At 40.8% G+C, this 22,620-nt stretch overlaps 1 protein-coding gene across 4 annotated transcripts; it reads right to left on the minus strand.

The window, feature by feature from the left end:
• Nucleotides 1–1,628: 1,628 nt before the first annotated feature.
• Nucleotides 1,629–20,656, minus strand: LOC135097927 (protein lin-54 homolog). 4 transcript variants are annotated; one of them, XM_064000053.1, is made up of 16 exons: nt 19,705–20,656; nt 12,987–13,142; nt 12,328–12,496; nt 11,941–12,143; nt 11,277–11,507; nt 10,715–10,903; nt 9,840–9,959; nt 8,343–8,438; nt 7,987–8,115; nt 6,845–7,015; nt 6,403–6,573; nt 5,997–6,166; nt 5,527–5,764; nt 5,161–5,360; nt 4,504–4,682; nt 1,629–4,205 (listed from the first exon to the last, which is right to left on the minus strand). In XM_064000053.1, the coding sequence occupies exons 2-16, from the start codon at nt 13,134–13,136 to the stop codon at nt 4,189–4,191; spliced, it is 2,433 nt and encodes an 810-aa protein (XP_063856123.1). In that variant the 5' UTR covers nt 13,137–13,142; nt 19,705–20,656; the 3' UTR covers nt 1,629–4,188. The 4 variants fall into 4 exon arrangements, with proteins under 4 accessions (XP_063856123.1, XP_063856124.1, XP_063856122.1 ...); XM_064000054.1 differs by having other exon boundaries at nt 9,945–9,959; nt 11,277–11,510; nt 19,705–20,655; XM_064000052.1 differs by having other exon boundaries at nt 11,277–11,510; nt 19,705–20,655.
• Nucleotides 20,657–22,620: the final 1,964 nt, after the last annotated feature.

Genomic DNA, 22,620 nt, shown 5'->3' on the forward strand with positions numbered 1-22,620 from the left:
ACGATGCGAACAAGTGTGCGCCTACCTTAAGGGGCCCATACACGTTCAAAAAAAGCGTCAAAATTTTGCATCAAAATTTTGATATCAAAATTTTGATGCAAAATTTGAGTGTGTGTAGGACGTTTTGATGTCAAAAAAAGATTTGAAGCAAAATTTTGATTGATCAAATCTGTTTGATATTTTTTGACGAGTCGTCAAATTTTTGATGCGTGTATGGGCTCCTGTCAAAATTTTGATCAAACTGTTTAGTTCGCAGGTGACTGACGAGGAGACAGGATCGTCATGTCTGCGAAGGAGGAGGCCGAAAAGAAATTTTTGATTTCTTTTCGATTTGATATAAATATTCTTCTTTGATTTGATATATATATATATATATATATATATATATATATATATATATATATATATATATATATATATATATATATATATATATATATATATATATATATATATATATTATATAAATTCTATTATATATATATATATATATATATATATATATATATATATATATATATATATATATATATATATATATATATATATATATATATATATATATATATATATATATATATATATATATATATTTTTTTTTTTTTTTTTTTTTTTTTTTTTTTTTTTTTTTTTCCACTGTATTAAATAACACCCGAGTCATGTCACTATTTTTACAGTACAGTTTACGTAAAGGTATTTTATTTGTGTGAAAATTTATAAAGTATTACCATCCGCAGTGACCAGCAAGTTTATCCAAGTGTATCTATAGTTGTTTGTGCCTGGCCAACCAACTGCATACTGTCAGTGATTGGGATGGATTATAGTTACTCCATGAAATCTGCTTATGAGTGAATCAAGTGCCAAATAGAATAAAAAAAATAAAATAAGAAAAGAGATAGTTTGGCTTAACTTCACATTAATTAGCTCACTTACTTTATCCTTTCGCTCCTAACTGAGTACATTAAGTGGAACTAAGGACACAAATGAGAAATTACTTTTCAGTCTTAAGCTTTAAATCAGGTTAATAACTGATAACAAAATGTGAGATAAGAAAACCCGTTTAGGACAATGTCCATGTGTATTACTATATGGACACTCCAGAAGAGTGGGATGGCAAGTAGGGAACAAATAGGAGATATGATGTGGCATAAACTATAATGTATGGGAATGGATGCGCCTCCTGTTCACACTAGTTATAAACGTCCCACTTTGAGGTCCTGAGAAGGAAGCAAGACACTTATGATGATAATAATGATGAACACAGCTTCTCATTCTGCACAGCATCCAGTAAAAAGCACTATAATTTCTAGGCACGGTTATTGAATTATAAGTTTAGCTGTCAAACTCAAAATTTATTAGCAAAGGAAAGAACAATGTGGAAACTCATGAATGAAGACTTTTAAGCATGAAGAGAATCTTGTTAAGTTATAAAAAATATCTGTCAGGCATTAATACTTATATAATAATGTAAAATATTATATATATGTATATATTACTTGAAATAACATTATAATGCACAATAAAACAAAATAAAGTTATGAATACTGGGGTTCCCTGAATACATTACTGATACAAAACAGGACTGCATGTAAACCATCAATTTACTTTCCTTATCATTCCTAGAAGTGCTGTTTTATATAATGAGAGAGAGAGAGAGAGAGAGAGAGAGAGAGAGAGAGAGAGAGAGAGAGAGAGAGAGAGAGAGAGAGAGAGAGAGAGAGAGAGATTGATATAAACTAGTGATGAACACTGACACATGGCTGTGCTCATCTGACTGGCAAATTACAACATATTTGCAGGCAATTATTATTTTTTTTCAGCAAAACAAGGAATTGATCAACTGTCTAGCAAAATGCAGTTTAGGCTCTTTATCCAACACCTGACACTGATGAGAACAAAAACTAGAAACTTTTGTGCCTCATTTTGGGAGCATTTCTTGTGAGGGAAAATGACCTGCCATATCAACATACTACTGAAATACACAAAATAATATCAATGCATTGAGTTCAGTGCTATTTTTATTTGTTTTAAAACACTTCAGAGGATGATACTTATACTTTAAGTAATAATCAAACACTGCTATCACAATGAATAAGAAAGGTCCACCTAAAGAGCTTTGTCTCAAGACACACTTGCAGGAATCAAATATGCAGATGAAGTTCCCTTTATTATGGTGCCTCTTTCCAGATAGACATGGATTGTTTGTTACTTTTCATAACTGTGATTCTTGATCATCTTGGTGTAATTGACAGGAATAGTAGTCTGAGACAGGTCAGTGCATAACTCTCCTCTAGAATGAGTCTCTCATTCATCTAAAATGGCACAAGTGTAACACACGTTTCTCCAGCACTTGCCAAGACAAAACAGATAATTGTCTGGTGCCTCTGAAAGCTGGAGTTCATCTTTCCTACACTCCAGATTTATACTGCTGAATGATGCATTGCTGCCAGATAAATCAAATATAGAAATACCAGAGTAGATCAGTGAAAAAGTATTATTATGAAAATATGTTTCACTGTATGAAAGCTTTAATGATTACTAATCCATAAACATGTACTCACTCACTTCACTCTACTCCTTGCACAACTGTCATGTAAAAATTTAAATGACCACTTTAAGTTTGCTTCTTTAGGCTGCTCCTCCAACATTAATCTTGAAGACTCACTGAAGGGAATAAAAACAAGTATATGTATGGAACAAATTCCACTTCAGCTTTTCCAAGAAAGATGTGGTGTCAGTGTGCCCATATCTTTCTAATTTCTAAAACGCCTGAACTTCTGAAAAAAAGGGATTTGGAGATTTCACCAATTTCAGAAGTAAATTTTCAGTATTAAATGCTCATGTTCTGATCTAGATCTTTAATCCTATTCATGAAAAGAATCCAAAGAATATAGATTGAGGGACGGAGTATTTTTTGTTAAACAAAACACTACCATGAATAGCAACTATGTGAGAAAAGTTTATCATCACAATGCTCTGCCAATTTTAACATCCGCTTTTTATTGGCAACCTGGAGCCTTAAGAAACCCAGGAACAAAAACTTCTGAATGCTCAAAGTGGAATGAAGAAAATATTGCTTGATGTAACATGGAGAAATAAGAAGGCATTACTGACAGAGAAGTAGACTAAGGCTGAAAACATTTTGACATTAAAAAGAAAAAAGTGGATGTGAACAGAACACAACATAACATGGATGGATATTAGATAATTAGAGTAACAGACAGTAAACATACTGGTAAGATAAAGATGTAGACAATGAAATGAACTAAGAAGCTTCATTGGAGTGACCCAGAAAAGACTGGCATCCAGCAGAGGTGAGTAGAGGAGGTAAGGGGAGACTTTTGTAGGCTGATGATATCTACATTGAGTACCAACTTGAAATTTCATCTCTCATGAAATCAGGGACTGGGTGTAAAAAAGGCACTAATGGAGACTTTTCTTACAATAAACCTAGATTCAAACACTTCTAAGAGAAGTGTCAAAACCAATGGTAAAGAGGCTATACTCCTCAGGATTTTAGTACATATACTTTCAGACTGGCAATTAAGTGCACTCTTTAACATAGTTTTTTTTTTACCCTTATATGTAAAAACAAATAAATAAAAAAATAAAAACTATAATATCAATAGATAAATAATTAAATAATATAACAATAATAATGATAATAATAACAATAATAAAAAGTACTACTTAAAAAGATATATGGACTGATAGAAAGACTGGCAACAGACATATAAACAAAAAGACATTTGAACTGCAGGTGCAGACTCAGGTACAGATTTATATTTATCATTGCATACCGTATGCAGTTTCTCAATATATTCAGGTGACCCCAGCATTAAGGAGTATAAGACAACACTTTCTGAAATCATACATTCCTCATAACCAAATTTACACATATAAAATACAAACTATATATAATTTGGAAGGGAATTCTATGAGGAGAGAGAGAAAAAAAAGTGTAAGGAGGGTGACGAAAGCAACAATCTGAGCAATAATCTACAATTTACATTCGAGTAGGAATTTATCTCAAATTAATTACAAGACAAATTATAAATATAGATCAAAATAAAAACACAAACTTTTCTCAGACTAATGCAGAAACAAGAAAATATACATTTCACTCCAGACTATATACATGACTTGATAAAATTTCAATATATATACAACTGAGAAGCTCTACTGTTGCTACGTGTCACCCAGCCCTGAAAGAGAACAAACCACTTCATTAGTTTACAAAAAACACTGCAATACTTTATTATTTAATTTTTGTGTGTATCTCCACTATTACTTATGTATTTCTCAATGTATCTGGCCATGTATTTATCTAGCTTAACTAAAACTGAAAAGATATGCATGAAAGCACTACTCACACACAACCATACAATCTTCATATCTTCACAGTTTAATGTTAATGGCATGAGGTGTAATGTGGTGCTCAACAGAAATGTACAGCAGTGCACGGAAAAGGTGAGTCAGGGACGAAGCACTCTGTTCACTGACCTCTAGATCGTGACGTGTAGCTGCCAATGATCTGCATTAGGCATCGTGAGAACTCCGAGATGACAGTTTGTTCCAACTGAGCAGCTGACACCAAGGCTCCCTCTGCCTTGTCTGCCTGTGCTAGCATACACTGGCATGTTGCCTCCACCACCTCCTGGTTCATTCGATAGTAACCAGATCTGCAAAAAAAATAAATAAATAGATAAAAAAAATAAAACAAATAAATAAATAAGTAAATAAGTAAATTAATAAATTAAATAAATTAAATAAATAACACAAATTATCATTTTCATCATTTTTTTCTCTGTTACTTTCACACATCCTCTAGAATCTTTCTTTTCTGCTTGAATTTTCTTCCCCAAATGACATTGTGTTCATAGAAACTTGTGACAAATTCTTCTTGAGGACTGTTTATCTCACTGTTTGTTATGTGCTATAAGTCATCTTATAGTTATCTTACCACAAACTGGAATTTTTAAGAGATGTATGGTATTTATGAAAAGATTAAATCAATAGCTCTATTACCAAAGCAACTTCATGGCTTCTTTGATATCCTGCAAAAACTACTATGGCTCCTCAGATGCTCTTTTCCTGCTACAAGTGGGCCAACATTTCTTAGGTTTAAAATTTGTCTTGAAGTACTCAAGTAATGCTTACTTTGAAGTGGTAGGAAGAATCATTTTATTGGGCGAGTGATGTGAGAATGAAGGTAATTTTGATTTAACGGCCTTCTGCTGATTGACCCGTGCTTCAGCACATTCGGCCAGCTGCATCAGTCCCTTCCTCTCCGGTGCTGGTGTCATGTCCACATTCTTGCAGCCCACACACTTGCACATGTTGGAGCATGAGATCTTGGCCTGCAAATAATCACATATTAGTTAAATGATAAAATGGTGCAAGTAATTACTATATATTTTGTTTGTGGCAGGTAAAAGATGCCTTTTGTATCTACAAAATATTGACAGCAACAAAACAAATACCACCTATGCATTTACTAAAAATAATCCATAAAAATACACTTACCTCATAACATTCACAGTAGTTCTTCAGGCACCTAGACTGCTTACAGTTGCAGCCTTTGTTGTGTCTCCTTTCATTATCGCTTCCACCTTTGCCAATCTTTGGCCGGAAAGCTTGGGGATTTCTATCCAAACATGCCTTGATTGCTTTCTGTCTATCCTCCTCATGATTTAAATTGTTGAAACAGTTTGCACAATTACAGTTGTTGCAAAATTCTCCATTTGCAAAGCAATCACAGTATCTAAGGAAGAAAGAAAAGGTCACTTAAGTACATGCAAAATAGCCTCCATTTTGCCACATGCTGACGAACCACCAATGTGGGAAAACAGTTTACTCATACATTCTCAAATTGGGTACCGGTGTATTGATAGGAAAGGACTCAATGAGCTTTTTTGTAGTTCTGATGTCAAGAAGGAAGGCATGAAGAGGATATGGTGGAGGGGAGCTTTTTTAAAGTAAGCAAGAATACTCACAATTTAAGACACTGGCTCTTTTTACAGTTGCAAGGTTTTCTTGGTCTGATCCCATTTGCATCAATGATTGTGCGAGAAGGCTGTGGCTTTGTGGTGTGTGGGATGATGGTTCCTGGAGGAATCTGGTTTGATGCTTGAATTGTGCTGTTGCTTGTAGTGTTTGACTGAAGCTGTAACATAGCAGAATTTAATTTAAACTTTATCCTATGTTAGGTAACAATTTTGAAATATTTTGTTGTTGTTTTCTTCCTGATGAAGAGTGCACCAGAAATTACAGACACACAATAAAACATCTCCCAAATACCAGGTCCACCAAAAGCAGGATGTACCAGTATGTCACCTGCCACCTAAGTGTTAATATGATAGCTTGGTGTAAGTGACAACTGCAGTGTGAGCACCAAGGTACCTGTGACATGTAGTGAGCTGGGATCATAACCACTGAACCTGGCTGGGTGTTGGAAAGGACTCCTGGGGGCAGGGCAGAGGCTGGGAGGGTCTGGTTGGTCTGAGGCATCCCACCCGACACATTGGACGAGCCTGAGCCGGACACTGGGATGATCACCCGCTGCTTCTTCCCCTGCATAGGAGTGGTGAGGGGATTAAGACTGAACTTACTTGAAGCAATTTAATTCAACATGAGAAAAAATTACATGTACACCAACTCATCATTTATTTGGTTCTACTATTTCAAAGGGGGAATTAGTTTCAACTAGAGGTGCATGCCAAGTATACAGTACTGTAACCATCCTACCCATGGCTAGTTACCTGCCATGTTTACTGCTACATACCATACCAACACTGCCATCACAGCATGGTAATCATAACAGTAAGAGCAAAGTCAAACTTACAGTCTGATTGGGAGCAATGGGCATAGCCTTAATTTTGATGGGCTGAGAGGCAGCAGGAGCAATGGGCTTGTTGGTGGGAGGTGTTGGGCGTATGAGTGTGGCACTGCCTCCTCCTCCTCCTCCTCCTCCTCCTCCACCAACTCCAGGACTCACTAGTGGAATATAGTTCATCTGAAGCACATACAAAGCAATCAGAAAGCAGTACATCATTATCTATTATTATTATTATCATTATTATTATTATTATTATTATTATTGTTATTATTATTATTATTATCATTATTATTATTATTGCTGCTACTATGTTTGATCAACTTGAATAGTTGATGTCCTACTCTATATTTGATCAACTTGAATAGTTGATGGATATGAAAAGAAGAGGAAGCAAGGAGAAGAGATTACAGAGTTACAAGAGAGTATTCAAGCTTAAAACAGACAATTCTGTTTAGAAGCCACATATACTATCACATAACTAGAAATGAGGGAAAGGAGGGCAAACTACCATCCTGTGCAAGGGGGTCACACAATTGATCCCTAGCTACATCATGATCACACACCTTCAAACATATCAAGGGGCATCATAATCTAAACATTCAAACTTGAACTGAAGCTGTTATTCTTGAAGGTATTTATATGACACCAAACATCAGTACATTAACTATGCTGTTGTAATGGCTGAGAATGGCCACAGAAGGCAAGCCTCCACCTCTCCTTATCCACACATATTGCTTGTTCAAGCAGTTAGCTTGTACTAACATCTTTTTCACACATGCACACCATTACTTTATTCTTCCATCTTTCAAGTGACCTTACCCTCCTATTACCACCTTCAACTTCACTCATATGCACTTTCTTTACAAACTCTTTGCTCTTCATCTCAATATAACCATACCATGTCTGTGTGTTCCTCTTCACCCATTTCACCACTCCACAACTTATACAGCATCCACACTTGCTCATGCCACATTTCATACACATTCTCATTGACCTCAGCCACCCATCTTGTCACTGCACATGCCCCATTCAGACAGCTTGTTACCACATTACACACTCTTGATTCTTGTGCCATTCCTACATTAACTAATTATTCAACCAACAAAAATCAAATTAAAAAGTTAATAAAAATAAAAAAAAATAAAAACCTTATTGGAGAGAACTTGCACATTCTGCTGCTGTGCTGTCAGTTGCTGCACTTGATTGGCTGGAATCTTGATGACCTGCTGTCCCCCAGAAGTGACAATCTGGCCACTCCGGACGGTGCTCACTGTCCCCTAAGGAAGACACCAGACACTTGCTTCCCCTTCAACAGCACATCACTCTCCCAACTCTCCCTTTCCCACTATCAACTCAAAACTTACATTTCTCTCTCTTACAAATAATTTAATTTACATCCCTGTCCCAGTTTGACATGCACATCTCTTTCACAGCTTCAACTTTCCCTCATGGTGCTGCAAACATTGCCATAATGAAACAAGCACAGCCACACAACACTACTCACCTGTCCAGGTTGAGGAATATTGCTCTTTATGACAATCTTCTGAGGACTTGAAAGAATGTTCCTCACAGCTCCACCACTGCTCACTTGAGTTAAAATCTGCAAAGACAGTGTCCAGATACAACTCTAAGCACCTCAGTTAAACTGTTAGCATGAGAATACACAGGATATCAGATAGTCCTTCTGTGTCAACAAAGTATTAAGTGAGGGCAACATTTTGTGAAATACAGAAATTGCTGGATGACAACATTTATGATGAATTCCTGGCTGAAAAAAGTACACACAGCATACATTCTAATAATGAAGAGCGAGTGGAAGTCACTCACACATTCATTTTTACATATATGTAGATACAGATTATAATCTCTTAGATGACCTAAGGGAGTCATAATTTTAGTGTATCTGTTGTAACCCAAGAATCACCAAGAAGAAACCAAACACATGAGCTATCACCACCCTGACAGATGAGAGACGAGATGTGACCATCGAGATCAACATGCGGCAAGTCATCACAAGACTAACAGACCCAGAGAACAGCAGTAGATTACAAGAAGAGGTACCAAGGTGGCTGTCACAAAATTAGTACACAAGGGAAACAGAGGTCACCGGCAGCAAATGACATGGACAAGATGGACAGCTGGCACAACATATGAAACGCTGCCTCCTTGTTCCTTATTAGATGTGATTTACCAAAGTTACTAAAAATTTTTAAAAATGGAAAAATAAACCATGATTGAAGTCTGAGAAGATAAGTCTAGTTACTTGAAAAATTAGGGAAAAAAACAAGATCGTGCAATATGGAAGCATGACATACCTAAATATTAATCTCAACTCCTCAAATATGAAGAAGCAATATAAATAATGATGAATGTTGGATGCATCCACTGACGACTCTCTACTTGATGCTTACATAACTTGTTTCTAGGATGGTTAGAAAATTCAACAAATGATTACACTATTAACTGCACTTTAGGATGGCTGGCACTTAGCCACCAGTCACAGGCAGCCATTCATACCATTCATAGCCAAGCAACACACAATCCTGCACCATAACAATGTTTAGAGGGATAAATGGTAATGTTGCTGAACTGATAATTAACAATGACAACTTATGTAGGGAATTACAGATAGAAGTTTGCTTAAATCTTGTATTCCTATGTATAAGAGTTTGCACAATAGCTTCTGCCCATCCTGCATGTAAAGCCTTGTTTGTAATATGTTGGCTAATAATGCACAATATTCCATCCCTTCATGAAAATGCACATAGCTTTTCTCTGTGACATCTCACCTAAAGATTCATAATTCTTATCATATATATTTTTAAAATGGAACCTCCAATAAGAAAAATATATTCACAGTACAGAAAATAGCATAAATATAGAAATAAGACTTAAAGAAGCACAAACAAGACAAAGGCCGGAGCTTGCTGATGAAACACACAATAACGGCAGCCCCTTATAGACAAGCAGGGAGGAAAGCAACCACTGCCGGACAACCCACCTCCTGTGTGGAAGGAGGGGCTGGGGCAATTTTGGTGGGTGACTTGGAGGACACAGGGACCAACTTATTGGGACTCTTCAAAGGGGACACTCCACCCATACTCACCCGCTGCACAACAATCTGCTGAACGGAGGCTACATTAACAACCGGTATCTTCCTCCTTGCACGGAGCTTCTTTCTTCGAATCTAATCTGCAGAGATGCCTGTTTCTGGCAATTCCCTTACAGGATGTGGATGGCCATGGCAAAAGTCTCCATCTGCACCTGTCCATGCACCTCATCCCTGCACTCTACTGTCCTACCACTCTCTTGTCCTTGCTCTCATATATTCTAACAATCTATCCTCACACTTTATTGGGGAATGTCTCCTTAATTGTATTCATCTTTACACTTTCTTTCCCTGTCTACTTTCAGACCTCTAAAGATTACCAACATAGCTTCTTGTAGTTGCAGAATGATATCCAGAATTCTGTTCAATTTTTCTGATGGCATTTGAGAGGGAAGCTGGAGCTACACCACAACTCCATTTACCTTTCTGGGATTTCTGATGCCTCACTTTTTCTGGAGATATCCCTTAATCACCTTATTATTATTATTCCTACCATAATTACATCTAGCTCTGATCTTCATCTTAGCTAAGTCTACTTCATCAAATAGAGGAAAATGAGTGCAGGGTGATGGTGTCATTCTGTTGGAGAGAGAGAGAGAGAGAGAGAGAGAGAGAGAGAGAGAGAGAGAGAGAGAGAGAGAGAGAGAGAGAGAGAGAGAGAGAGAGAGAGAGAGAGAGAGAGAGAGAGAGAGAGAGAGAGAGAGAGAGAGAGAGAGAGAGATGCTGCATCAAGACAAAACTCAGGTTCACCAGTGTTCCTTCCTGACCTTGTTTGGAGATTGGCCCTGTGGCTTGGAGGATGGCAAGAGGCCCACATGCTGTGCCTGCTGCAAGGTCAGCTTGGCAGGGGAGGCTGCAGTATTACCACTCTGGCTGGTGATGAGGCGCACCTGCTGGCTCCCAATGTTGCTCATGCCCCCGCCAGCCTGACTGCTGGTGATCACCTTGGTCACCGTCTGCACAGGCAAGGCAGGCATGTCAGCATGTCAGTTGGAAACGTTTCTTTCACAGCTACATCATCACAAGTCCTATATGCTCTCAAACCAAAGAGGGTTTATGGTCAATCAGTTATGATTCACATTCTTCATAAAAGGGTACAGGAAATCATCATTAACATTTTAAAGATTAGTACATAAAAGTCCTGACTAATAAGCTGTACTTCCAGAGTATGTGCAAGAATCAACAAACCACAAGTCCCTGCATTAACTATATATCTATATAGCTTATCTCTATCACTATGTATCCTGTTATGAAGCTTTTTCCATCTAGAGCTAAAGGGAACACTTCAAAGACTACAGACCACTCTCCTAAAACACGGCTTCCACTCACACCACTGCTGTTGTGTGACTGGGTCTGCGATGACTGCTTGAACTGCACCGTCCGCACTGGGTGGGCCTGCGAGGTGACCACCATCTGCTGCCTCACTCCCCCACTGAGCTGAGATGTGTTCACCACCACCAGCTTGCTGTTGTTGCTGCTGCTAGGGCCCGACACTGTGCTCACCACCTGGCCGCCCGATGTGATGATTCGGTTGGCCATGGAACCAATAGAGATGTTATTCTGCTGAAATATATAAGTAAAAATTGGTCACCTTGCTTTTACTCCCGAGTTCCGTCTCATTGAGAAATATTACTAATTTCGATAAAACATTCAGAAATTTCTCCATTATTTGTTGGGTGCTGTAATTCCCACACTACTACTACATAAAATGTACAGTCAATACCTGACAGGTCCAGCCTGGATCTACTGATATACACATCATTATATTGGTATTGAGATGGCAAAGAAAAGCTGCCACACCTAATATAAATGATGGAATAAAAGTACAGAGAAGGCATCCTTAGTCCCTACATTCATGTGTTTCTGTCACCTTTTGCAACATCTAGCCATAATGTAAAAAACAGGGAGACTACTGCAAGTAAGGGTACAATGAAAAGATAGTAGGAATAAATAAGACACTACAGTAGCACTACAGAAGCAGCTGTAGCCTCACCTGGTTCTGCTGCAGAACTACAAACTGGCCCAAGCTGCTCTTTATGAGCTGTGGCGTCTCTGAAACTATCTGGGAGGAAGAGGAGTCACCCGAAGACACAGAAGCCAGCAGAGCCGAGGTGGTGGCAGCCTCACCGCCTGTGGACATCTCCTCTCCTGCCATGCCAATCAGCTCACCACCCTGCTGCAGCATGTCCATTTCACCTGTGCGGGAGAACCAAAAGTATGTAACACACAGCAGACAATAGTGAGTGATACATTCCCTGATATTGCCTCCTGTGGATAGAGATCAAGGCCAACACACAATTATGTACAAGTGCTTGAAAGGACTATAAATTTAATTTTTCTGTCCTTGTATGGCCATGACAAATCTGCAGCTGATACTCACCAATGACCTGGTCATGGTCAGTGAGGGTGTCCACTTCCATTGGCTGGTGGTGAGCATGGGAGTCCAGCTGCTGAGACTCTTCCAGCACTTCGCTCTCTCCACCCTCCACCTCCACAATGTTGCCCACTGTCACCCCATTAGAGATGAGCACTCCAGGAGTGTCCACCACCTGGGATAAACAAGTAGAGTAATAGTTAGGGATCACTAACAACACTAAGGGATCACTGTCTAAGAATAGTGTATAATGCATAGCAATTATAATACTTCTTGGCGTGCAGGATTTCAGCATGGTAAATACAATAACCTTGATCACTTGCCAGTTTTTAGAAATGTTAGAAATGTCAACTTCTGAGAAGTCTAGTAAAAAATAATTGAGAATGATCTAGTACAGGATTTCAATACCCAACTTTGGTTGTATTCAATCTATCTCTCCAGTCCTTAGGCTTTTGTTGTATCTAATTCCTTATGATCTCAATCATGTCTTCTATTGGCAACTTATCTTTCACAAAATATTCAACACACTTTGCCACCACAATCATTGAAAAGAACCTGTTTTCCTCTCACCTACATCACTGCCCCAGCATCCTCTGACTACTGCTAGTAATACACCAAAAATAAGTGAAATCTGAAAGCTTGCCTCTGTAAGCAGTAATACTCACATGACCCTCAGTTGCCTCCTGCAGAGCCTCCAAGTCTGCCGGCTGGATGTTGCCCACCAGACTCTCTAGGTCTTGGGACGTCAGCTGGCTCGTCAGCTCCCCAAGTGCCGAGGCATCAATGAACACTGTGTTGCCCCCCCTCACTGCCATCTTTGTCTGTGGATGAGCAGGATCATAATCTTTGGCGATGTCACACACAAACACACCAACTACCAAACAAAGGGATAAATTGGATAAATATAGATACAAATGTAGCTCAGGCTCTGTACAGATAGGTACTAACACTTGTTCACCTTCCCAACTCATCATGTGACTAACACTTCTAAACTCCAATCAAGTCAAAGGGTGCATTATTGCCAATATGGCTGAATAAATTACAAGATCTCATACATCTTTAAGATGCATGTTATTGTTCGGGAGGTGCTGTGGTGAATAGGACAGACAGTGAGAGCAATGAAAGTGCACTTGGAATGTGTGGCATGTCAGTAAAATGTGATGGAACCATTCTCAGATTGGGAGAAAGTGGGAGAAAGTCTGGATATCTACAAAAGTGGATTTTTTTTGTGTGTGTAGGATGTGCATTGGCCAAAGGCAACAAAGTTAGAAGAAAAAGGCCCACTGAGGTGCCAGTCCCTAAACAGTCAGAAATGATCATGAAAACTGGAGGATAAGTGTCTCAAAACCTCCCTCAAGTCATAAGGAGGAAAGACAGAAGTAGAAAGGGAGTTCCAGAATTTACCAGAAAAAGAAATGAATGATTGAGAATATTGGTTAACACTTGCAATTGAGAGGTGGATAGAATAGGGATGAGAGAAAGTAGAAAGTTTTATGAAGTGAGGCTGCAGGAGGAGGGGAGGCATGCAGTTAGCAAGATCAGAAGAGCAGTTAGCATGAAAATCATTGAGATAGGAAGGTTGGAGTGGCCTTCAGGCGTCCTGGGTGAAGCCACCCAACTGTCAGGCAGCCATATTGTCGTAGGATAGGCAGCAACTGCAGGGCAGAGATGAAACACGTCATGGAAGTATTTCGCTATGTTGGAATGTATGTATGACCCCTCTTTTATGTTGGGGTTGGGATGAGGTCCCATAGTTACTAAGGAGAGTCAGGTCCGTATGGGTTGGGCTATGATGAGTCAGGTTAGCTCGAGTTAAGCCTGTGTCAGGGTGCTTATTAAGGAGTGTCAGGTCTTGATCCAAGTCGACCTACACATACTCTCTCAGTCAATAATTCAGTAGAGCTCTCGTATAGAGAGAGTAAAGACAGGAGTGTTGCTCCGTGCGTGGTGTGAAATGCCGACTACCTGTGTTGCATTTGGGTGCAATGAACAAGCGAACAAAAAATCTGATCCATCCATTACATTTCACCAGTAAGTTATTTATATATTCATTTATATATATATGATGTTCTAGGAAGTGTGCATGATTTTCATAATGAAGACTGACGCACAGGAAATAGGCGCTTTGATTATTTGATCGCAGTGTTAGGAACATGTTTACAGGCTACCAAAGGACCCGAGCAGAAGAAAGGAATGGCTTGCAGCTATACGAAGAGACAACTACACCCCAGGCAAACAGGCACGGCTCTGCTCCAAGCACTTTAGACCTGATGATTTCGACAGGACGTCCTTGTGTTACGTGAGGCTGCGAGATAGTGTTGTTCCCAGCATATTTGAGGCTTTCCCTTCACACTTACAGAAAAAAACAAGCAAAAGGAAACCTCCCAAATCTCGCCCTCTCTGTGATCCTGCCCCACAAGAAGTGCAAGATAGTGGAAATTCTACTTTAGCTGTGCCGGAAAATCCTGTGCAAACAAACTCAGGTGAGTCACCAACCAAAGCCCAGCTAAAGAGGAAGCTGGGAGAAACAGAAACACAACTCGTGAAGTCTAGAAAAAAATTAAACTGTTGCATCAGAAAACAAGACGACTCAAGAAAAAAAATGCCGAATTGTGTTCTGTGATCAGTGCATTGAAACAAAAAAACCTAGTAAGTGAAAATAGTTTGACAGTTTTAGAGTCATGTGCTGGCGGAATGAGTGACCTTGTGAAAAGACAGGTTGCTAAGAATAGCGGTGAACCCTTGCTTGCTCAGTATTCTCCTACCTTGAAAAGTTTTGCTCTCACTTTGCATTTCTACTCTCCAAATGCTTATAGATTCGTAAGGAAAACTTTTGACACCTGCCTCCCTCACCCACGAACACTACGAAAATGGTACAACACTGTAGAGGTGAAACCAGGATTCACAAATGTAGCGTTCAGTGCACTCAAGCAACAAATTCAGTCATCCCCAGACAACCACAGTGTCTTTTCACTAATAATGGATGAAATGGCTATACGTCAAGAAGTTGAGTGGGATGGAAATAAATATCATGGATTTATAGACATGGGAACTGAGCTTGACGATGACTGCTTACCTGTGGCCAAGGAAGCACTTACTCTTATGGTAGTGTCACATAAGTCTGCTTTTAAGGTGCTAGTTGGATATTTTTTGATAAATGGACTTGGCGGCATTGAAAGAAGTAATTTAGTTTTGCAGGCATTAAGTGAACTTCATTCAGTTGGGGTAAATATTGTGTCCCTTACTTGTGATGGTTCTGCTCCTAATTTAAGCATGTTAACCCATCTTGGCTGCAGTTTACAACCTCATAATATTAAGTCGCACTTCAGTCATCCTTCGACAGGCAAGCCAGTCTGTGCTTTGCTTGATCCATGTCACATGTTCAAGTTAGTTAGGAATTCCCTTGGCAACCTAGGCACATTTTTGGATGGGAAAGGTAACACTATTGAGTGGGAATTTATTAAAAGACTTCATAAGTTGCAGGAAAAGGAAGGTCTACATCTCGGGAATAAGTTGAGAGCTGCACACATTGACTTTTTAAAGAAGCCAATGAATGTAAAGTTGGCTGTACAACTGCTTAGTGAGTCTGTCGCTGACTCTCTTCAGTTTTGCTTAGATCAGAAAATACCAGGATTCCAAGGTTGCCAAGGAACAATAAATTTCATACGTGCTTTTAATGCACTGTTTGACATCATGAATTCTAGGAATTTATGTAGCTACGGCTGGAAACGCCCTTTGCAAGCAGATAATAATTCTGAGGTAATGCAATTCCTTACAGAAATCCAAGAGTATCTGTTGGCCCTAACACTGCCTCGTGATAATTTGCCAGTTGTTAGGTCCAGAAGAAAAACAGGCTTTATTGGATTCCTTGTATGTTGCAAAAGTATTGAAAAGATTAATGAAATGTTGCTTACTTCTCCAAAACCAGTCTTAGAATATCTTTTAACTTATAAGATGAGTCAGGACCATATTGAATTGTTTTTCAGCATGATAAGAAGTAAGGGAGGGTTCAATAACAATCCATCTGCTCGGCAGTTCTTAGCTGCCTACAAGAGGGTGTTGACACACTCTGAAATACAAGAAGTAAGTCGTGGGAATTGTATGCCTTTAGAGTCTGTCCCGATCCTCACCGCCTCGAGTCACTATTTAGAGGCTCCTAATGCAAGTGTACCTTCTAGCAGTGTCATCAACCATTCCCTTCATAAAAGCAGAGTTCTAGAGGCTGTTGTAACTGATGAAAACAAGGAATCTGAGGTGGGCAGCAAAAGCTTAGCTTCTGCCTGTGTTCTTTCTCCTTACTCTGACAAAATCGTTAGCTATATAGCCGGGTTTGTCAGTTTAAAGCTTAAGAGATTTTTAAATTGTGAGTCGTGTTGTAATGCTCTATTTAGCCATCATCTGGATGCGACTCACGGATTAATCTCAGTTAAAAATAAAGGCCACCTCTCTTCCATCCAAAGATGTTGTTGCCATTTGCCTTGTGTGTGAAAGGAAATTCAGAGAGAAAGTGTTACTGTGTAGTGACCAACCATATGCAAAGCTGTCAACACATGCTTGGCACAACATTGTAACACTTGTACTGTCTGAGTTCCAGGAGAGGATTGTCTTCTCCAGCCTGGCACAACACATGTTAGACAGTGAGCCTGTCACTAATCATGTCGTGTTACTAATCAAGGCTGTAGCCGAGACCTATCTGCAGGTCAGGTACAGATATGCAGCCAGACAGTTTACTGCAAGACTGATTTCCCGTAAAGGGGTCAAAAGTAGAACCACGATGAACAAATTAGTATTATTTAGTGGAATGTGATTATGTATATAATCTATAATATCTAGTTATAAGGACATGTTGGCATACAATATATGGGTAGCAGTAACACAGTAGTTTCATTTGACACGGCAGCATATTATAAATGAGTGTAAACAGTGTAAAAAGGGGTACAAGAAAAATGCTTGGTAAGTGACAGCTCCCACATCAATATGGCGGACGGGGGAGAGCGGTGGCTTCCTCCTGCCAGTACTGCCCGCGCGGCTCAGGGCCACTCCAACCTTCCTATCTCAATGATGAAAATAGTGGTACAAGATGGCAAGAGACACAATATTGTGGCAAAAAGAGAGAGAGATTGCAAAGTCTGTTACAGTGTTATGAGTGGAACTCCCCATACATGTAAGGCATACTCCTTACATGGATGGATAAGGTCCCTGTACAGAATCAGCAATTGGAGGAGATAAGAAAAAAAAACTGGCTTAACTTTATAGAAGCTGTTTTAGCTAGAAATAAGACAAAGTTTCCAGTTTATATTATAAGTAAAGGATAGACTGAAGATGTTTAGTGTAGAAGAAGGGGACAGTTGAGAGTCAATGAAGAAGAGAAGATAGCTATCTAGAAGGTAGCATCATGTCGATGTTGAGGAGGAGGAGGAGGAGGAGGAGGAGGAGGACAAAGATGAGGAAGAGGAAGAGGAAGAGGAGGAGGAGGAGGAGGAGGATGAAAAGCATGGATACAAGAGCAAGTTATGTCATTGCCTACAAAGATGCAACATCCAGCTCTGGATTAAAATGAGTATGGAGAAAATAGGAGGGAACAGAGAAGGAGCTACTGTCAGTTGGCTCAGACACCTGCATTTTGGTGACGAAAAGATGAGGCTTATTAGAGGGGAGGTGGTGTTCTACAGATTGAAAATTAGATAAGGCGGCAAATGCTGCATAAATTAATGAAGAAAAAGTTGAGTAGGGTGTCAAGACACTTAAGTTCGATACCTGAAGAAGAGTCCGTCCTGGGGACATTTGTGGTCTCCTTCCCAGACAGGGACTCCAAAGCTTGTGTAAGAGCCACCATCATAAATTTTGAATTCTGAGTGAAGGGTGTCTGCATATTAGGTACATGTAGAGTTGTGTGAAGGGAGAGAGTTGTCTTTAGAGGGCAGGGTGTGACTGGCCCCTTGCACTGCGAGTCACAAATGGAAACATTCAGTGTGGTCACAGCTGGGTCATTGGAAAGTTTACAGCATCCCTGATCCACAACAACACTGGGAGTGATTATCATTTTGGCATGTGTCAGAGGAGGAAGACAATATAAAATAGAACAGTGCTGGAATACCTATCTGAAAGAGAACCTTCACTTAAACCCCTAATACTTGCATGCTAGATACTCTACACTGACAAAAAACAACTCAGGGCAACATCACTATACCTTACACAACACGTAAAACAGCCGACCATCGCTGGGAGAGGCAGGATGATGCGGGAATTTAGCGATAATACGAGCACAGGGTCAGGAACACACGCGGTGAGGAGCAGGAAGGAAAGTGAACGGAATGTGGCCTTGGTACTGCGTCATTTGTTCGGAATGTGCGCGAACCAGATGCGTGAGTCTTCTACAGGCGATTTCAATGCAACTAAGGATCATGAAGTGCTGTAGGTGGAATATAAGGGTGAAGTGGTTATCTGAGTGAGGTTTAGGTGAGTTTTTGAGTGTGTATAGGTGGGAAAGACGAGCTGTTGTGAGTTTTAATTAGTGTTTCGAAGCTTCAGTCGAGACAAAAGGTACACGTTGCCGGAGGAAGGATAATACTTAAAATATTCATACTTCCTCACCTTATCTTACTTACTCACTGACTCAGCGCATATTTAATGTTGTGTAATGTAATGCGGGGATGATAGTAAGGTCAATGTTGATGTCTTTGTTGTGGAGTAATTTATTGTGCATTATTCTTGTTCGTCTGTCCGCTCTCTGGTGACTCAACGACAGCCTATCATCTCCCTGCATTTTTCTCGTGCCCCGTTCCTCTCTCCTCTGCTCCTCACTCTCCCCATCTCTCCTACCTCCATCCACTCTCCCCCTCCCGTCACCTACCCCCTCATCTCCCGGTCCTCTTAGCTACTTCCGCTCTCTAGATAGATAGATAAAGAGGTAGACAGACATACAACTAGAAAGACAGACATAGAAGAAAGATAGATAGACAGACAGACAGACAACTAGCAAGATACAGAAAAATAGACTGGTAAATAATGAAGGGTTCTGCTGTAGAAGGTGAGACGCAGAGGGGTGAAGGAGGCACTGAAAAAAAAAAAAAAAAAAAAAAAAAAAAAGGGGAGCCGCCGTGGTACAGTGGAACCGCGCGCGCTTTGGGGGCCAAGTGGTCATCAGGCGCACGGGTTCGAATCCTGGCTACGGTCCGAGGGTAGGAAGGGCATCCACTCGGGGTAACGGTTCCCAAATGCCAAATCCAAAAGTCCTTCATCAGGAGGCACCGTCTCAGCCCTAACAGACTAGGGAAAACTAGACCAGCTATCACCCACACTCTCCTGTACCACGACAGCCAGCTAGTGTAGAGAAAATGTGGAGAAACAAAGTATAAAGAAGCGTTTTACTTTAACATTCACCTTCAGAACAACACTTTGACGAGTCCTTTGAAAACCAACATGCCAAAGAGAACCAGGTCCACTTCTTTCTCTGAGGACTCGAATACCTCACCGCCCTCGTCCTCTTCCACGACCATCTCCCCCCCGACGTGGCCCATGAGGTCAGAGGATGAGGGGTATATGGTTTTCTTCCAGAGGCGGGACGACTGGGCCGAGTGGCGACCTACGCGGGTCTGGTACGTCTCCTCCGAGGGCGTGCAGGCGCTGGTGGGGCAGTGGAGTAACGCAGTGAAGTGGCCGCCCAATGGAGTGGCCTGGTGGATCAGTCTCCTTTCCTCGTCCAGCGGCGTGATGGGCGATCGGACTCCCTCACATGAAAACTCGATTCCTTTAACTTCGGATTCAGTTCCCCAAAATTCGGATTCGATTCCTCAAAATTCGGATTCGATTCCCTCTAACTCGGACTCGTCCCCCTTAAACGCAAACTCGACTCCCTTAAATTCAGATTCGGTGTCCTTTGACTCTGACTCGATTCACTTAACCTCAGACTCGACTCCTTTAAAACTGTTCTCAATCCCCTTTAGCCTGAACCTGAGGCTGTGTAGGGAAGAGGACAGCGTCATCATAGTGCGCTCAGAAGATGATGATGAGGAGCCACCGAAGAAGAGGCCCCGCTACTCATAAAGGTGAATGAGTGGACAGGTGAACAGAATAGCACAGGTGGGTGGAACAGGTGGACAGGACAGGTGGATAGGACAGGTGAACAGAACAGAACAGAAGGATAGAACAGGTGCATAGGTCAAGAAAATGATACAAGTGGATTAAATAGGACAAGTGGATAGAATAAGTTAGGTTAATAGGACAGGTGAACAGGTGTGAGCGTCCATTAGGTCCCCTCAGGTACAGATAATTACAGGTTTTGCTTACACTTCTTTCTTCCATCTCCGTTTCTCTATCTGTATTTTAATTAAGTTTTGTAATATCATCTCGTAAGGAAAGTTTGTATTTTACTTCATGAGCATAAAAACTACTTCTTATTTCACTTAATTTCTTATTGATGAGAATTTTAATTGTTGTTTTATCATTATAGATAGGAACATTAATTTACAGGAGGAAAAGAAGGAGGAAGAGGGCTAATGAGAAGATGAGAAAAGGAAGAAAGGGCAATGAGGAAGAGAGGATATTTGGGATGTGAGAGCGAAAATGGTAGAAGAGAGAAGCGAGAAAAACTGATGAGAAGGGAAGTGATGGAAGGAGAAGATGTGATTGGGAAGAGGGAAAGGAGGGGTAAAGGGGGAGAGGGGAGTCGGGAGGGAGAAAGCCTTATGAGGGAGGTGAGGGGAAGTGGAAGGAAGGAAATGTGAGAGAGAGATTGAGGGAGAGAGAGGAAGAGAAAGAAGAGAAGGAAGTGGAGTTGCGTGGAGTCATTTCCTTCACTTCCACACACACACACACACACACACACACACACAGACAGGGAAAGTCCTCATGTTTTAATTACTTCTTCCCTCATTACTGTTATCGAGGAGGTGAGAAGGGAAGGAAGAGGGGACAGTAGAGAAAGGGGAGGAAAAGAGGGGAAGGGAGGGGAGATAGCAAAAGGGAGAGGGAAGGAAGAAGGGTGAGTGTTAAGGTTTAGTGGTGAAAGTAGTAGTAGTAGTAGTAGTAGTAGTAGTAGTAGTAGTAGTAGGAGGAGGAGGAGGAGGAGGAGGAGGAGGAGGAGGAGGAGGATCATTTCAACATCAGGTTTCATCTCATTTCACCTTGTCTATATCCTCCTCCTCCTCCTCCTCCTCCTCCTGCTCCTGCTCCTCCTCCTCCACCTCTTCCTCATCTTCCTTCTCTTCAGTGTCAGCGCGAGTCTTTTTACATTCCACCTAACCACCAATCCTCCTCCTCCTCCTCCTCCTCCTCGCAGGATCTCTGTACAAACGTCAGCAGTCTAGATAATATGCAAACTTCCCTGACTCCAATTTGTCTTAACTTTGTCCATTTGTCCGTCAGTTTCCTGCGGCTGCCTCCTCCTCCTCCTCCTCCTCCTCCTCCTCTCTCTCTCTCTCTCTCTCTCTCTCTCTCTCTCTCTCTCTCTCTCTCTCTCTCTTTCTCTGCCACTCAATTTCTTGCTTCTACCTACCGACCGCATGGGAGGGTGAAAGAGAGGGTTGGAATTCTCTCTCTCTCTCTCTCTCTCTCTCTCTCTCTCTCTCTCTCTCCTTCCACCACCTGTATCTCCCTCCCTTCCCTCCTTCCCATCAATCTTCATTCCATCTCTCCTCTCTCCTCTCTCCTCCTCCTCCATCCCTTCCTCCTCCTCCTCCTCCTCCTCCTCCTCCTCCTCCTCCTATCATTCTCCTTGTTCTTCTTTTCAGAGCAATAAGGAGTAGTTTCCCTTTTCCCTTCTTTTCCCCTTCTTCCCTTTGCTTAGTAACTTAAGGAGGGATGAGTTGAGGGAACAGGATGCCAAAAATTAAGGGGAATTTAAAGGGAATTAAGGAGTGAGGGGAAAATTGTTCGAAATATGTAAATGGAAAGGAGTGAGGGGAATGAGAGGAGAGTGAGAGGGGAGTGAGGGGAGGTAGTAGAGGTTTGGAATAGACAAACACAGAGCCGCCCACACCACAAATGTCATGGGAGAGGGGAGTGAGAGGGGAAGAGAGAGGGGAAGAGAGAGGGGAAAGGGGAAGGAGAGGGGAATGACCAGGAGATATATAACTCCATAGTGCTGTTCCCCTCTCCCCTCTCCCCTCTCCCTCCTGCTCCCGTCTTTTCCTCCTCTCTTCTTTCTTCTCCCTTTGCTCTTCCCCTCACCCAAATCTTTCCCCTCGCCTTCACCTCTTCGTGTGTAATAATAATAATAATAATAATAAACGGTTTATTCTTTAGGCAGTCAACAAACTGAAAATGTACATTGGGGGTGGGGAAATACTTGACATTAAT

This window comes from Scylla paramamosain, unplaced genomic scaffold (genome assembly GCF_035594125.1).
Source record: "Scylla paramamosain isolate STU-SP2022 unplaced genomic scaffold, ASM3559412v1 Contig37, whole genome shotgun sequence".
In the NCBI taxonomy this organism is placed as follows: Eukaryota; Metazoa; Arthropoda; class Malacostraca; order Decapoda; family Portunidae; genus Scylla; species Scylla paramamosain.

What these genes read in the sequence shown, in the direction of transcription:
- LOC135097927 (XM_064000052.1), bottom strand. Translation starts at nt 13,136, where the DNA reads ATGGCAGTGAGGGGGGGCAACACAGTGTTCATTGATGCCTCGGCACTT. An exon ending in TGACCATGACCAGGTCATTG is followed by an intron (nt 12,144 to 12,327) that starts GTGAGTATCAGC and finishes TCTCCCGCACAG; the next exon opens with GTGAAATGGACATGCTGCAG. An exon ending in ATTCTTCCTACCACTTCAAA is followed by an intron (nt 4,683 to 5,160) that starts GTAAGCATTACT and finishes TTTTTTTTGCAG; the next exon opens with ATCTGGTTACTATCGAATGA.